Source organism: Marmota monax, unplaced genomic scaffold (assembly GCF_021218885.2).
Source record: "Marmota monax isolate L192 unplaced genomic scaffold, Marmota_monax_Labrador192_F-V1.1 WCK01_AAM20220418_F8-fsc02296, whole genome shotgun sequence".
NCBI classification, from domain to species: Eukaryota; Metazoa; Chordata; class Mammalia; order Rodentia; family Sciuridae; genus Marmota; species Marmota monax.
The window spans coordinates 1-18,291 of record NW_026693863.1 but is presented as its reverse complement, the minus strand read 5'-3'; the positions used below and the strand labels follow the sequence as shown (position 1 = coordinate 18,291).

The window sequence follows — 18,291 nt, the reverse complement described above, 5'->3', positions numbered from 1 at the left end:
TGTAGGACCTCAAGACCCAGGCCCAGCATTAGGTGACCAAACCCCTAGGCCTCAAAGCTGCAAGACACTTCCTCACCCAACCCCCATGTCAAAACCCCTCCAGCAGCATGTAGCACCTCAGGTGTTGCACAATGTTACCACAAGATGTTCCATGTAGATAACCCTAACGGGCCCCCTATCACAAGATGTTCCTTTTAGACAGTCCTACTGGTTAAACTTGAGAACTAGGTTTAAAAACAGGAACTGAAAGGACAGAATGCAATTTTATGGTTTTTCCGAGAACAAAAAGTTGAAAAACAAGTTTACCCCCCTAGGTGACTCAACTGCTGAATTCAGAGGGACCAATAGGAAGGCTGTTGCTGTGCTAAGCTAAGACCTAACCCACCTGTTCCATATAAAAGATCTATACCCCAAAGCCCGGTGTGCCAGCTCATCGAAGCTCCGGCTGAGGTTTTGCTGTGCACCCGCAGGCGCCTGTGTGAGAATAAACGCCTCCTGCTTTTTGCAGCCAGTGTCTCGTGTGGTTCATTCCGGGTTTGGGATCTGTGGATATTTCATTGTGGAGGTTCCACCGAGATCCAAGATCCCGGTTCCGGTTCCGATCCCGGTCCCTATCCGGAGGACACCCGACATCACTGGGAGGTAAGCTGGCCAGCTCAAACTGACTGTCTTGTTGTCCTGTTGGTTATCTGTTCTTTGTTCCGCGCAGCGTCTGTAAGACTATATGATCCTAGGCATAGTCATTTAGTATTCTGAGTATTCTGAGGCAGTTCTGTCATTTAGTATTCTGAGGCAGCTTGAGAAGGAGTTGACGAACTCGGACTTCTCCCCTGCCACCCTGGGAGACGTCCCAGGGATCAGAAGGGTCCATTTCTTTGGGGCCCCCGGTGTTTCCGAGGGTTACACCATTTTTGTAGGCGACAAAGAAGTACAAACTTCTCCCAGGCCATCTGATTTGTTCGGTTTCCACCGAAGCCGCGCAGCGATCTCACTGTTTGGTTTCGTTTTTGTGTCATTGTGTCTGTCTCTCTATTTCCTCTCTGAAAGTAACATGGGACAATCACTAACAACCCCTTTGAGCCTAACTCTAGATCATTGGCAAGACGTTCAAGATCGGGCAGACAACCTGTCCGTGGCAGTCAAAAAGAAAAAATGGAAAACTCTCTGTACTTCAGAATGGCCAACATTCAACACCAGCTGGCCAGCAGAAGGGACTTTTAATACTGATCTTATTTTCCAGGTGAAAACCCGAATCTTCACCCATGGTCCTCATGGACACCCTGACCAGATACCCTACATTGTTACCTGGGAGGACTTAGCCTCCAACCCCCCCCCCTTGGGTTGCTCCTTTCTCTCCACCCAAACCCCCTCTCCGTCCTCCCCTTGAACCCTCTGCTCCCCTCATTCCACTTCCCCCTCCCCAAACCTCTCATCTTTACCCTGTTCTTAACAAATCTGAGACCTCAGTTAAAACAGGGACAACACCAAAGAAGGTTCTACCGCCGGAGGACTCAACTCTAATTGACTTGCTGACTGATGAGCCTCCTCCCTATCAGCCCCAGCCCTTACAAGCCCCTGAACCTGATCAAGCATCCTCCGAGGACGAGAACCAAGAAGGCCCAGTCGCCAATGCTCCCCCGGATCCTTCTCCCATGGTGGGACGGCTCCGGGGACGCCGGGATCACACCGCCTCAGGAGACACCTCCAGAGTTCTCCCCCTGCGACAGACGGGAGGCCCCAATGGCCAATATCAGTATTGGCCTTTTTCTGCCTCTGACCTCTATAACTGGAAAACCCATAACCCTTCCTTTTCTAAAGACCCTACAGCTCTAACCTCTTTGATTGAGTCTATCCTAGTAACTCATCAGCCAACATGGGATGACTGCCAGCAGCTCCTGCAAATTCTCCTCACTTCAGAGGAGAAACAAAAAGTTCTTTTGGAAGCTCGCAAAAATGTGCCAGGGGACGATGGGCGTCCCACCCAACTCCCAAATTTGATTAATGAAGCTTTTCCTTTAACCCGGCCAAACTGGGACCATGCGACTGAAGCAGGTAGGGACCACCTACGTCTCTATCGCCAGTTACTCATAGCGGGTCTCCATGCAGCAGGGCGACGACCCACTAATTTGGCTCAGGTAAGACAGACTACCCAAGGGGCAACAGAAACCCCGACAGCATTTCTAGAAAGATTGAAAGAGGCATATCGGAGGTTTACTCCTTTTGATCCTGATAGCGAGGACCAAAAAGGAAATGTATCTATGGCTTTCATTTGGCAGTCCGCCCCAGATATCAGGTCTAAATTGCAGAGACTAGATAACTTGCAAGATTTTTCTCTGGCAGACTTACTGAAGGAAGCCGAAAAGATATATAACAAAAGAGAAACTCCAGAAGAACGAGAGGACAGGATCAGAAAGATGCAGGAAGAACGAGAACTTAAGCTTAGAGAGGAATCAGACAAAAAAGAAAGGGAAAGAGAACAAAGGCGTAACAGGGAACTAAGTAAAATATTGGCCACCGTAGTTCAGGCAGGACATCAGGGAAACAAAGTAAACAGGGACAGGGAGCAAAGCAGACCCCGTGTAGACCGAGATCAATGTGCCTACTGCAAGGAAAAAGGACACTGGGTAAAAGACTGCCCAAAGAGACCCCCCAACCCCAGGAAAGATACCAACCGGGCTCCCCGACTGCTAACATTAGATGAGGATTAGAGGAGTCAGGGCCAGGAGCTCCCCCCTGAGCCCCGGGTAACTCTACAAGTAGGGGAGCAACCTGTGACCTTCCTAGTGGATACCGGAGCCCAACACTCAGTGCTGACACAGACACCAGGACCCATGAGCCACAAAACGACGTGGGTCCAAGGTGCCACTGGGAGTAAACCCTACCGGTGGACCACCACGAGAGAAGTACACCTTGCCACAGGTAAGGTTTCTCATTCGTTCCTACACGTGCCTGACTGTCCGTATCCACTGTTGGGAAGAGACTTATTGGCTAAATTGAGAGCCCAAATTTATTTTAAAGATGGGGGCGTCTCCATCACGGGGCCAAACCAGACTCCATTACATATATTGACTTTCAAATTGGAAGACGAATATAAACTTTTTGACAAGCCCTCGGTACCTATGAAAGACATGGACTATTGGCTTAGTTCCTACCCGGAGGCCTGGGCTGAAACCGGAGGAATGGGATTGGCAAAACAACGGCCCCCAATAGTCATTCATCTGAAGGCCGCTGCTACTCCCATTAATATCAAACAATATCCTATGTCAAGAGAGGCCTATCAGGGCATCAAGCCGCATATCAAACGCCTCCTAGACCAAGGCATCCTAACACCTTGCCAATCGCCCTGGAACACCCCACTACTACCAGTTAAAAAGCCGGGGACTAATGATTACAGACCAGTCCAAGACTTAAGGGAAGTTAACAAGAGGGTATGCGATATCCACCCCACAGTGCCAAATCCTTACAATCTCCTTAGCACTTTGCCTCCTACTCATACTTGGTATACTGTTCTGGATCTGAAAGATGCTTTTTTCTGCCTAAGACTGTCTCCCCAAAGTCAGGCTCTCTTCGCATTTGAATGGAAAGATCCAGAAGGGGGAATCTCTGGACAGCTGACCTGGACGAGACTGCCACAAGGATTTAAAAACAGCCCAACACTCTTCGATGAGGCTTTGCATCAGGATTTGGCAGACTTCCGTGTAAGGCACCCTTCCCTAATCATGCTCCAATATGTAGATGACATCTTGCTGGCTGCGACCTCCGAGGAAGATTGCCAGGCAGGTACGGAGAAATTATTGCAAACTTTGGGGCTACTAGGGTATAGGGCGTCAGCAAAGAAGGCCCAAATCTGTCAGACAAAAGTTACCTATCTGGGCTATGAACTCCATGATGGTCAACGATGGTTGACAACTGCCAGAAAAGAGACTATCTCAAGTATACCAACCCCCCAGAGTCCCAAGCAACTGCGGGAATTCCTGGGGACCGCAGGTTTCTGTAGACTCTGGATTCCTGGGTTTGCTGAGATAGCAGCCCCCTTGTATCTACTAACTAAGCAAGGTAACTCCTTTGCTTGGACTAAGGAACATCAATTGGCATTTGATAACATCAAATTGGCTCTTCTGTCAGCCCCTGCTTTGGGCTTACCGGACATTACCAAGCCCTTTGATCTGTTTATAGATGAAAAACGGGGATATGCAAAAGGGGTTTTAACCCAAAAACTAGGGTCCTGGAGGCGACCTATAGCCTACCTGTCAAAGAAATTAGATCCAGTGGCAGCAGGATGGCCACCATGCCTCCGGATGATTGCAGCTGTGGCTCTGCTGATTAAGGATGCCACTAAACTGACTTTGGGACAGCCATTAACCCTGTTAACCCCTCATGCCATCGAAACTGTGATTCACCAGCCGCCTGATCGCTGGATGTCAAATGCCCGACTCACCCATTACCAGTCTTTGTTATTGGACACCGACCGAATTCAGTTTGGTCCCATGGTGACGCTGAATCCAGCGACCCTCCTGCCGCTCCCAGGAAAAGCCGATCCTCACAACTGTCAGCAGATTCTTGCAGAGACACAGGGAACCCGGCCGGACCTCACCGACCAACCGATGAAGGATGTGGAGCTGGTCTGGTACACAGATGGAAGCAGTTATCTGCTCAATGGAGAACGACGAGCAGGAGCAGCCGTCACCACCGAATCTGAGGTAATATGGGCGAGTGCACTTCCGGGCGGAACATCAGCTCAGCGGGCAGAACTGATAGCGCTGACTCAAGCGTTAAAGTTGGCAGAGGGGAAGAAACTAAACGTGTACACTGACAGTAGATATGCCTTTGCTACTGCTCACATACACGGAGAAATTTACAGACGCCGGGGTCTACTAAGCTCAGAAGGAAAAGAGATCAAAATTAAGGCTGAAATATTAGCCTTACTTAAAGCTTTATTCTTGCCTAAAAAGTTAAGTATCATACATTGCCCCGGTCATCAAAAAGGTAATACTCCAGAGGCCAAAGGGAACAGATTAGCAGATGAAACGGCCAAGAAAGCAGCCCTAGGGCCACAGCTTTTGATAGTGACTCTATTGCCCCAACGAGCAGACCCACCACATGATGACCATAAAGAACACTGGGTCTATAAAGATAAAGATTTAGATGTCATACAAAAACTGGGGGCCACTTATGACCCCGGGAAAAATGTCTGGAAATATCAAGGAAAGACTATCATGCCCCTCAAAAATTCAAAACAATTAGTAAAGTCCCTACACAGACTGACACACCTTGGGGCTAAAAAGATGAAGGAGCTCTTAGAGCGTGGGGAAGGTACTTTATATCTTCCAAACAGGGATCAACTTCTGCGCCAAGAAGCAGAAAACTGTCAAGCATGTGCCCAGGTAAATGCTGGTAAGATCAAAATTGGAACAGGGATCCGGGTAAAAGGCCATAAGCCCGGAACCCATTGGGAAATAGACTTCACTGAAATTAAACCTGGTATGTATGGCTACAAATATCTTCTGGTTTTTGTTGACACTTTCTCTGGATGGACCGAGGCATTCCCAACTCGGCATGAGACTGCTAAGGTGGTTGCAAAGAAATTACTGGAAGAAATCTTTCCCAGGTATGGAGTACCCGGGACCATTGGGTCAGATAACGGGCCTGCCTTTGTCTCCCAGGTAAGTCAGATGGTGGCCAATACATTGGGGATTAATTGGAAATTACATTGTGCTTATAGACCCCAAAGTTCAGGACAGGTAAAAAGGATGAATAGAACCATCAAGGAGACTCTAACTAAATTAACGCTTGAAACTGGCACTAGAGACTGGGTACAACTCCTACCTTTAGCTTTATACCGGGCCCGAAACACCCCAGGCCCACAGGGGCTAACCCCATTTGAGATTTTGTACGGTGCACCACCACCTGCTGTTAACTTTTATGAAACTGAAACTTATGCCTCCCTCACCCCATCTATGCAGACTCATTTGCGTGCCTTGCAGTTGGTCCAGAACGAGGTTTGGAAGCCTCTAGCCGCAGCATACAAGGAGGAACTCAAAACCCCCTCGCTGCCACATCCCTTCAAAGTCGGAGACACCGTCTGGGTACGCAGGCACCAGAGCAAGAACCTCGAACCGCGGTGGAAAGGACCTTACACCATCCTGCTGACCACTCCCACTGCAATCAAAGTGGACGGCATCACCGCTTGGATCCACGCTTCCCACGTGAAAGCTGCACATCCGCAGGAGCCCACAGACGCCTCTCTGGATCCAGAATGGAAACTGCAACGCACCCAAAACCCGCTAAAGATAAGACTTACACGTTGTTAATCACTCTTGCTCTCTACGCTACTCCCCTCGTCCTAGGTAGTAATCCCCATACCCCCATGAAGTTGACTTGGCAGGTGTATTCCGAAACCGGAAAAATAATTTGGTCTATTACAGCAGCCCACATCCCTGGCACATGGTGGCCTATTTTGACCCCAGACTTTTGTCAACTAGCCGCTGAATCAGACTCTTGGGATATTCCCGGCAACTCACATGACCTCAGTACTTATTGTTCTACCCCCATAACGAGATGCAGACTGGGTCAACATGACTTTTACGTTTGTCCCAAAGAAGGGAGAAACCGAACCCAAGCACGTAGATGTGGAAATTATAAAACATACTTTTGCTCCTCCTGGGGCTGTGAAACTACAGGGGACGCTCACTGGAAACCTTCTTCTGATAAGGAATTCATAACAATACTCAAAAACTTCACTCCCCATGGTACGCGCCCCTCTGATTGCTATCCCCCCCCTACATCTTACTACCAAGGGGACAAATCATTGCCCTTACGGATACAGTTTACAGAAAAAGAAAAAGAACAGCTAGATCCCTGGCTCACTGGGAGAACATGGGGCCTTAGATGGTTTATGAAAGGAGATGATCTCGGTGTAATTCTCAGAATCAAATTATCTCTAACCCCAATTTTGATGAGCCCAATAGGACCTAATCCTGTTCTCGGGGACCAAAGAGCTCCCTCAGTTCCCAGACAATCAAAAAGTCCGCCCAAAGTACCTCCCAGTGAGCCACCCATGTCTCAAATTGTAACCATAGACTGTCAAACCTCTAGTTACTCCCCCGAACCCACACTCCCTGAAACCGAAAACCGATTGTTAGATTTGATTCAAGGAGCCTTTTATGCCCTCAATGCCACCAACCCAGACCGCACCCGGGAATGTTGGCTCTGTCTCACCTTCGGCCCACCCTACTATGAAGGAATAGCAATAATGTCTGACTGGAACAGTAACATAAACCCTGATCCTAAATGTATGTCCCTGCCCGGCTATAAACTCACCATCACTGAAGTTTCAGGACAAGGGATCTGTGTAGGAAATATACCCCTGTCACATCAACCTCTCTGTAACACCACCCTCCTGACAAATGGCTCACAAAATAACTATTTGTGGGGTCCCCCCGGAACTTATTGGGCCTGCAACATTGGACTGACCCCCTGTATTTCCACGGCAATCCTCAATGCCTCCACTGATTTTTGTGTGTTAGTCCGAATCTACCCACGACTATTCTATTATTCCTCAGAGAAATTTGAAGGACATTTCATGGGCAGGATTCGATACACCCGAGAGCCTATCAGCCTTACCCTGGCAGTCTTGTTAGGAGCAGGAGTATTGGCAGGAATTGGGACTGGGGCTGCAGCTCTGGTTGAGGGCCCCCGACAGCTAGGGATTCTAGAAGCTGCAATCCAACAAGACCTAAGAGCAATAGAAACCTCTGTAACTGCTTTAGAAAAATCCCTAACCTCCTTATCAGAAGTTGTCTTGCAGAATAGACGAGGTCTGGACCTATTATTCTTGAAGGAGGGAGGACTTTGTACAGCCTTAAAAGAAAACTGTTGCTTTTACACCGATCACACAGGGGTAGTAAGGGAGTCTATGACAAAGCTTAGAGAAAGACTAGATGCAAGGGAAAGGTCTCTGCAAAGCTCCCAAAGTTGGTTTGAAAGCTGGTTTAATAACTCCCCTTGGTTAACTACTATATTATCTACTGTAGCCGGTCCCTTAATTGTATTGCTGCTGATCTTAACATTTGGGCCCTGCATATTTAACAAATTAATGCAATTTATAAAAAAAAGATTGTCTGTAATTCAAACTATGGTACTCGCGCAGCAATATCAAGTACTCCCACAGCACCCTGAACCATCAGCTGAGCAAATACCGGACTCTGAGCAGGTAGATCAATGGATATAAGATTATATCCCGGATAAAGAAAAAGGGGGGAATGTAGGACCTCAAGACCCAGGCCCAGCATTAGGTGACCAAACCCCTAGGCCTCAAAGCTGCAAGACACTTCCTCACCCAGCCCCCATGTCAAAACCCCTCCAGCAGCATGTAGCACCTCAGGTGATGCACAATGTTACCACAAGATGTTCCATGTAGATAACCCTAACGGGCCCCCTATCACAAGATGTTCCTTTTAGACAGTCCTACTGGTTAAACTTGAGAACTAGGTTTAAAAACAGGAACTGAAAGGACAGAATGCAATTTTATGGTTTTTCCGAGAACAAAAAGTTGAAAAACAAGTTTACCCCCCTAGGTGACTCAACTGCTGAATTCAGAGGGACCAATAGGAAGGCTGTTGCTGTGCTAAGCTAAGACCTAACCCACCTGTTCCATATAAAAGATCTATACCCCAAAGCCCGGTGTGCCAGCTCATCGAAGCTCCGGCTGAGGTTTTGCTGTGCACCCGCAGGCGCCTGTGTGAGAATAAACGCCTCCTGCTTTTTGCAGCCAGTGTCTCGTGTGGTTCATTCCGGGTTTGGGATCTGTGGATATTTCACAACAACAAGATTATCCCATTTTAATTTGTTATTAACCCGTAATTTTATCTAAAGATTCAATTTTAAATAGTCATTCACAGGTATGTGACCTTCAAAAGGTTATTTATTTTTATCAGCCTCAGTAGTCCTATTTATTCTATGAGGCCATTCCCATATAGCAAGATTTTTTAAAAAATTTAAAAAGGAATTTTTGGCACAAGTAACATTTTCTCATTTGCTCATGGATGCAGTTTTCAACTGCTGTTTCTGTCTTTTCCGACTTTGAAAACTACCTGATTCTCACATTCAGATATGAGGAGAGTTGTGCTTAAGCGGTGGAACACACTCTCTGCTTCCTATGTCAGAGCTCTGCTCCTCCCCAGTCAGGAATGCTTATTTGACTTCATCAATTTGGTGGAAAAGAGGATAACAGTTGGGTTAATTATATTTTTTCCTCTTGATTTTCACTCTAGTCTAACTTATTATTTTAAACTGAGCTATCCATATATCCCTTGAATAAATCCTCTTTGTCCAAGCCACATTATTTCAATATACAGCTAGCTAGATTAAAATTTCTAATATTATATATATTTGTTGCTTTTATTATTCTGTATCTCTTTATCTACTCTGTGTCCATTTTTCCATATATTATATTTGTATCCATTATTATAGAGTGGTATTTTTCTATACTTTTGTGTGTTTTTTTTTTGGGGGGGGGCTTTTTCAGTTTTTATGCAATGTATATTTATTTAATTTATTTGATTTTATTTATTTTTGGTATTGGGCATTGACTTAGAGGCATTCTGCTACTAGGCTACATGCCCAGCTTTTTTAAAGGGTTATTTTGAGACAGGGTCTCTTTAAGTTGCCGAGGGTCTCACTGAGTCGCAGAAGTTGCCCTTCAACTTGCCCTCCTCTGCCTCTGCCTCCTAAATTGCTGGGATTACTTGAGTGCACCACCAAGCCTGGATGTAATGTGTATTTTAAATATATTTTTACTCTTCAAAATTTTTTCTTCTGTATTTCAGAATAAATAATTTATTCTGCATTGTGGAATAATTTGTTCTTAAGGAAGGTAAAGGCAACCACCGAAGTCCACATTATCAGAGACAAACTAATTCACCAGATACAAATCAGCTTTTGTTATCTGCTAGCTCTGCTGCCTCTGGTAAGTAATACTAATCACAGTGAAAAAGATTTGTTAAACTCCTTCCCCACAGTCGCCGTCGTCTTCATATCTATCTATCTCCATCCTGACGGGTTTTTGTGGAATGACTCTGAAACAAAAACTAAGGCCACAGAGGGGGGCTCCCACTGTGGTTGCCGACACCCCCCGCTTCTCAGATTTTACCTGAAGTCTCTCTGGAGTCTGAACGTGTGTGTGACTTTCAGGTACATGGGAAGTTCCATCGTCAAACACCTGGTAGAGGTGTTTTTTGTGCACTGAGATGACTTTATTCCATGACGTTGTCTTTTTGATTTTCTAAGTATTTAAATGTTCAAAACAACAACAAAAATGTGCACTTCTCCAGTATTTGCTCATGAGGGCCTGAGTTCTGGGTGACTGATCTCCTCCATGCTTTGTTACTTTCCTCCCTGACAAAGTAAGAGAATTCCCACCATCCTTGCCGTTCCAGGGTGCGCAGTCACGGGTGCAGGGAAGCACTGGCCATTCTGGTGCGAGAGCCTAGGTCTTTCACCCCAGCTGCTTCTCAGCTCCCCCTCCATTTCTTTTCCTTCCAACCTGGGGATGGCATCAGGAGACACGTTAAAATTCTTCCTCTTGGGATTGCTCTCTGAGGAGGGGTTAGAAAAGAACCTGCTGGTCAATTCTGTCAGTTCGATCCTGGGAAAAATCCTCTGTCAAGCACCCTGTAACATGCACAAAGCATGAGTGTACCCTAACGCAAGCTAAGGGCATGCAAATATTAATTTTTATATCAGCATGTCAGTCCTTCATAAAATGGCTAGGTCGTCATCTAATGACTTCTGGAGAGGAAATGTTTGACCTAATACATATGGAATAGAAGATCTTATTTCCTGATAACTGATGGTCACATTTAAAGTGGAATATGCCCAATTTTGGTGGTCAATCAAAACAATATTCCTTTTTATCTGATATTTTACTCCCTAAATAATGAAATGCCAAATGATAATGGGGGAGATGGCTTCCTTCATTTTGTCCCTATAGCTCATAGTTTCATAAACTCATTCTAAAGCATCTCCACATATATTTCATCCCAAGAATAGAAGAAATATGCCAGATGAAAAAACACCTTGCTTGCTCTAGACAGCCTCAGAGTAAGGTATAATTACTTTCCAATGTCTCTTTTATGAATTAAAAATAGTTTCATCTGTAAAAATTTCAAAAATTTCTATTAAATGGTAAAGGTCAGTGGAAAAAAACTTACAGAGAAGTTCTTAGGATGAAAACAAAACACTCTTTCACACAAGAAAATAATCAAAACTCTCTGTGCTATGGGAACAATACAGAAAAGAGCTATTTTCAAAATGAAAAAAAGGGAGGCTTCCTCATTTAAGTTCTCATATTGTTGTCAAGTATATTATCAAGTCTTTTAAAATTATTTCACTGAAGTTCGTTTTAACCTGTAGTCTGAATTTCAGAATCATTTCTTTTCTTTCTCGGCCTTAAAGAAGAGTCGTCAGCCCAGCCAGGAGCACAGCATCTGGCAGAGAAGCAAGAGCTGTATTTGCCTGCTTTGCCATTCAGGAGCTGAGAGCCCCTTCAGGTGGGAAGGTGTGTGTGGACCCTGCAGAGAACAGGGTAGGGGGTGCTCTGTCTTGGGGTGCACCCTGACACTTAAGGTATGGTTTGCCTTTTGATGTCCATTTGAAATGAAATAAATGATTTTCTTTTGGACTCCCTAAAATTTTAAAAATCACTGTTACTTTCTCCAGTTGGTAAACTACAGAATTTGCTCCATTTACAGATACACAAATAGCTTTTGCATTCACTGCTCCAAGAACTAGATATAGTGACATTAAGGCGGCTCCTCCTAACCTCCAAATTTTACCAATTGGAGATGTTCTTGGTTGCCCCAAATAAGGATCCAATATAATCATATAAATTTCAACCTTCTGAACACACATCCATCTGTTCTTTTAATCAAATTTGTCTGCAAGTCAATGTCCCTAGCCAGGTTCTGGAAAGAGGGGTGCTTCAGGTGAGACCATTTGGGCTTCCAGAAAATGACGGGAGTTCTTTCTACTTCCCAAAACTACCACACTTAAAGACAATTCTCTCATATTACTACCTACACCAATTCCCATTTTCATTGGATATCTATTATTTAAGAGAATTACACAAATGACTTTATGTACTTTACCTAGTGATATTGTTTCCTTATTTTTAAATGTGTTGTCATTGTGTTTTTTGGCAGACACAATATTGGAGGGCTAGCTGTTTGGGTGCTATTTCTACATAAGGAACTCCCAGCTTTCCCTTCCCACTCTCCTTATATTCTGCTCTGCTTTTTCATGGGAGTCTGTCCTGTAACATAGCAGCTACTGCCCTCCACAGTCCCAGTGCCTGGGCCTTGAACTGACCTCACTTCCTTTCTACCCTGTACCCACAGGAGAAACCCCGTTGCTTCATTGTAGCTGATTCCACATAAATCCATGGGATCAAAATACAAATGTTGTTTAAAAGGCCAATGTATTTAAACCAAAGAATTTTAAATTAGTAACACTATCTACAAGGAATTTCTTGGAGGCTGTAAAACAGTGAGAGGCAACTCACATTCTCTGAAGAAGACAAGTCTGTGAAACAGACTTTACTACATTCTGCCCTTGACACTCCTACTGTGGCTCTTTTCTCCATTCTGATGCTTGGTGTTTGAATATAGAGCTTCACAGGAAAGGAGGGGCGGACTTGGTGAGTCTAACTCCAGCGATGTGGTGTGGGCACATGGACTGATCTAGCAAGCTTGCTGTAAACCTGCTCTCTGCTCCTGCTAGAATCCCTAAAGGGTACATCTGCATATGCATCTGAAGTACAGCTCAATGTCCTATTTGTATCATGGCCAAATTCAAAGAATCCTAATATCTTTTATTATAAAAACAATGTAGAATGCATTGGAGATTTTAAAATCAGTTTACAGACTGTCTTTCTTATGACATTCTTTTAGTTTTTTTTATCTTTGAGAGAGTGCATTATTCATGGAGGTGAGAGTCATGCACCTGAGTACTGAGTCTTGTATTCCTTCATCAGTGAGGAACCAAGCTCCTCACTCATTGCACATTCACTTCCAACTCCTCGACCTCTTTATGAAAGCCTCCGTTCCATTGTGCATAAGGATCTGCCTATTCTCAATGTTTTGTAGAAAGAAATAGAATCGGAACATGTTCCCTGTTGTGTGGCTCCTTTCACACAGCACTAACTTTCCAAGTTTATCCCGGCTGGAGCAGGTGTTCTCCCTTCCTTTTCATGAATGAGTAAGTTTCCTTTCTAAGCACACACCACACTTTTCTAATATTCTAAGCTGAATTTCAGAAGTAACCCAAAGACCAGTCTTCACAAAATTTTGGACAGTTTCAAGTTCCACTGACAGTAACCCACATGAACATCAAACTACTATGACAATTCTCAAAGGTCCTGTCTTTTGGTTGAAAGAGAAGCAAATAAAAGAATTAAGCTTCTTGTGATACCAATTTTTATATAAATTTGTTTCAATATCCAAATGATGTTCCAATATCCATGAATCTGTAGTATTTCCCATAATAGCAATGAACATAGACAGTACCTTTATAGTATTCTTTCAATTGTTCTTCAAGGTGCAGACAGGAGCACTAAAAGAGATCACTCCTGTATCTTTAATATAATAGCTTAGGGAACATTCTGAAGAAGAATAACAACAAAATGAGCATCTGAAGCCACAGATTATCTCTAAATTTTTAATGAATTGCTCAAAAAGGAACAATAATAATAATACATAGAAAAAGCATAAAGAAAGAAAACATAATTTTAAAAGGTATGTGACAAACAAAAAGTAGATTCACAAGGACTCAGATAGTGGCATATCTACTTTAAAACAACTACATTTCTTATAGTTGTGAAGTGCAGCAGATCCTAAAGAAAAACAGGTATTGTAAAAAATATGGAAACAATAGAGACATTGATAAATGACAAGTGACATAAAGGGGGATATTAGAATTGAAAACTACAGTCCTCAGAAGTAACAAATCAGTGGGCATCTGTACCCATCTAATGGGATGCTCCTTACTGACCACTAGAAGGAGAGAATGATGAAAGAATTGTAACATAAGATTTTGGTAACAACATATAGCAACAGCTGGCATACATTCGTGGAGGAGATATAAAAGGGCACAGCCATTTGGGCAGACAATTTTAAAGTCTTTGAGAAAGTTAAAACCCATAATTCTAATGGGGAAGAAAAGAAAAAACTTTCTTAGAGTGTCAATGATTATTATGGTACAGAAATATTAGAAAATAATTAATGATTAAGCTATCGTGAAATTTTGATGAAAAACAGAAACCTCGAGTATGTTCCCAAATAGTATTTCTTGATTAAAATTGAAAAGTAATAATTTTAAAGAGAAGAAACTCTGCTCACAACACCTTAATAAATGACATCTGTCATCACTAGGACTGCGACAAACTGACATCCTGTACCTCCTAAAATTACCAACCAAGGAGGACATAACGTCATTTCAGCTGTTTCTTGGACAGAAATATGTAACTTGAAATTAAATGTTACTTGAATTTTGGAAATATGAAAAAAAATACAAAGAGCAACAAGCAGAAAGGTATATTTAAGAACTCTTCTGGTAAAGGTGACCATTGAAGCATGTCAATCAAATACAATGTTGAGTGTCAGTTGAATTCTGAGCTAAGAAAGAAATGGCTGAGAAGGATATTATTGAGACAATTTATGGAATTTAAATATGGACAGTTGATTACATATTTTTATAAAGGCTAAATTTCCCAAATGATAACCATTCTGTCATCATGGCAGAGAACAGCCTTTTCCTTTTGATATATTTATATCTAGATATGCACACACATTTGTACAGTGAAATGTTTATAATGAAAGAAGCTTGATTATTATAATTTAATCTCATTTTTAATATAAGAAACACACATATGTATATGTTTATATATTTGTTTAGTATATATACATTTTCATATTATCAATAAATTTATATAGAGTAATGCATTTCCTTTTATTGACAATGGTGAACAATATAGAAATAATTATTAAATCTTGGTAATGTGTATATGGAAGTTGCTTTTATTCTTCTTGAAACTTGTTTCTAAGATTAAATGATATCAAAATATAAAAGTTAGTATTTTAAAAGTTCATCATCTAATTTAAGCAATATGTAAAAACAATAATATTTAACAACAGGCTGGTTTTATTTTGTGAAGGAAAGTTTGGATTGCTGTTCAAAACAATTTACCAAATTAAGAGATTAAAATAGGAAGATAACATTAACATCTTAACAGATATAGGAAGGTAATATGATAAACTTCATGGTCATTTCTGATAAAATGTAAAATAAACTCAGATTAGTGTGGCTTTCTGGGGATATGTAAGGTCTCCAGTGAATCTTACATTTAATGAGAAGTCTTGAGTGTTTTTCTTTGAGAGGATGAAGAAGGTAATCTGGCTGCTATCCTGACTTCTAATTAGTAATTCAGTAGGGTACCCTGGAGCAAAGAAAAGAAGTACCACCCAGAAAGACTGAAGAAGCAGAACTGTCACCTTTCAATGAAGACAATCTTACATGAAGATAGAAGTAAATCTGCATTGAGGTTTACAAGGAAATCTCCCATGTTTAATTCATACATGATTAATGTACAAAATCAACTCCATTTCCATACAACTTTTAAATTTTAAAATGTACCTTTTATAAGATCTTTAAAACATCAAAATTAGAGTTAAATCTAACAAACAATGTTTAAGCCTTCTAATCAGCAAATATTGTTTAAATACAAGTAATTTGTTTGATCTATATAATTAGTGAAAACTATCTTGTTCATAGAATTTAAGACTCCACATTATTTAAGATGTTGATTTTACTCAAACTGATCTCTAAAGTCAATGCCATTCCAGTCAAAAACTGGATAAATCTTATTAAAATGCTGAACTAAAGAAGCACTCAAAATAATAGTTTTATTCATATTCATGCAGAGTTCAAAACAGATTAAATGTATGGCTAGGGATACAAACTTATAAAAATGAAGATCAAAGTATAATAAATGCAAGAAACTGCCCCCCCCCCAATGAAGGCAGGGAGTGACTGTACTTGGGACTGTGTTCAGAGGGGCTGGCTCTGCTTTCCTCCAGGTAGAGCTTGAGCAAACCTCTTGATTTGGGCAATGGGAGAAAAGTGTTCTCTGATTGCTGATTTGTTAAGCTACCCATTTTCCCCTATTTGTGGTATTTTCCCAGTTAAATTTTCTAATATTAATGAAAGATTAACTTATCAGGAAAGAGTATAACAAATGCAGAAATAAAAAAGTGATAAAAGATAAAAATGTTGATAGAAATATTATTTAATTAAAAATAAATACAAAATGTCAATACTGAGATAAAATATCCAGTCATACTTCATCTTAAAGAATAAGAAAAAGCAATCTAATGCTCTTCTTTTCCCAATTCTAGATGACCTTTAAAATGGATATAAAAAGTCAAAATGATAAAAAATTGATAGAAAACAGAATCATTATTTTTATTAAATCTCAGCTGTGCTTGTATATATGAGATTCAGTGTTCTTGGAATGGAATTATGGCAACAATATAAATTATGTTTATAAGATAAACATCTCTTATTATACTTCAAATCCTCAGTCAAAATAAAGAAGCTTAAATTTAGATAAATTTTGATCAATATTTATAAAAGTTTATTGATTGAACATCAGGTTTCTAGGAGTTAAACTGAGATTACTCAAATTTTTTTCTTGAATTTTGTTTTAAAAAACGATTTTTTCGGGGCTGGGAATGTGGCTCAAGCGGTAGTGCACTCACCTGGCATTCGTGAGGCCCGGGTTGGATCCTCAGCACCACATACAAACAAAGATGTTGTGTCCGCCAAGAACTGAAAAATAAATATTAAAAAATTCATTCTCTCTCTCTCTCTCTCTTAAAAAAAAAAACGATTTTTCATTAGTATTGTCTTTTAACAGAATATCCAATTGAGTAATCACTTGATTGATTAACAAAGAAACATTGTATCAAATATGTCTAAATGTGAAGATCCCTCAGAGAGGGAATTTGCAATTAAATTCTTAACTCATTTGAAATAGAGCTTTAGATCAATATTTATATTATATGTTATAAATTATTGTTATTAATATAAAGTAGCATAATATTTAAAAGCAAAATAGTAGAATTAACAGTTTGTGATAACTCATACATTAAACATTTTAAACTAGTGATTATTTTACATTTATATTTAAAAAGTAGGACAAATTTTCCTTTGGTGCTGTAGTTGATGTAATTGTTCTATGATTGAAAGCTGTAATTCATTCCTATAGGATTTTTATAAAAGACACTGAGGTAAAAACAATGTTTATACTTAAGCATTTTGGATAGCTCCTCCAGCCTTTATATTTTGTAGTGTATTCATTTAGTTGGAATTTCCTGAGCAGAAATTTTAAGAGAATTGAAAATTCTAAATTCAAGATATTAATTTAGCTATTAAAGTGCATAATTTAAAACAATAATTTAAAACATGATTTTAAACAATAGTCAAAACAAAAATGAACTCTGAAAATGTTTTGAGAAAGGTCCAGGTGATATTCTCCACTCTCTGTAGTTTCAATCTACAAGCAGGAAGCAATAAATGATCAGGAATAAATGAAGATATATTCCTATAATTAATGACATTTTTTTTTTCAAAAATCAAAAATGGAAGTTTTGGCTTTCCCTTGAAAAAACAATCTTTATGTCTTTCCTTACAACAAAAATTACAAGAGGAAAAAAAAGTGAAGGGAGAAATTTCAGCCTGTCTTTGAGATTGTCTAATACTATGACAAATGCTTCAATTTAATTGTATTAGGAAAAAAATAATTTGCCTGGGTTAAATCCATCACATTTCTGTAGAGATTGATGAATCCTCTGATCTTGGACGTGGCACCTAGAGGATAGAGTCACTGCAAAATCTGAATCAAATTCTCTGATTCTTTTGCACACTTACATATTTTCTCAATCATGACAACCAGTGGTAATTAGACAAAGAAAGTAGTCTATGTCCAAAGAGAATAGTGATTTGATATGGCAGAAAGGTTTGGAGCAGTGTTCATTTTTTATTCCATTTGTATGTAATTCCTCAATAATCTTAAAGCCTTTCACTAATGCTCTTACTACAATATGGACTGTGTCCTTAGCAAAAGAGATGCAGAGACAGACACAGGAAGAGCCACATGGAGACAGCAGAATAGGGTGGCATGTCTACCAACCCAGACACTCCAAGGACACTTAGTTTGTGTAAATAATTCTACAGTGA

The 18,291-nt window shown here is 41.0% G+C and overlaps 1 protein-coding gene across 1 annotated transcript; it reads left to right on the top strand.

Moving 5' to 3' along the window:
• The first annotated feature begins 33 nt into the window (after positions 1–33).
• LOC124105351 (uncharacterized) lies at positions 34–6,677 on the top strand. Its single transcript, XM_058585048.1, is given in 2 exon segments — positions 34–5,106; positions 5,194–6,677. Coding segments are annotated over 2 exon segments (4,572 nt in total). The 5' UTR covers positions 34–1,652; the 3' UTR covers positions 6,312–6,677.
• Positions 6,678–18,291: the final 11,614 nt, after the last annotated feature.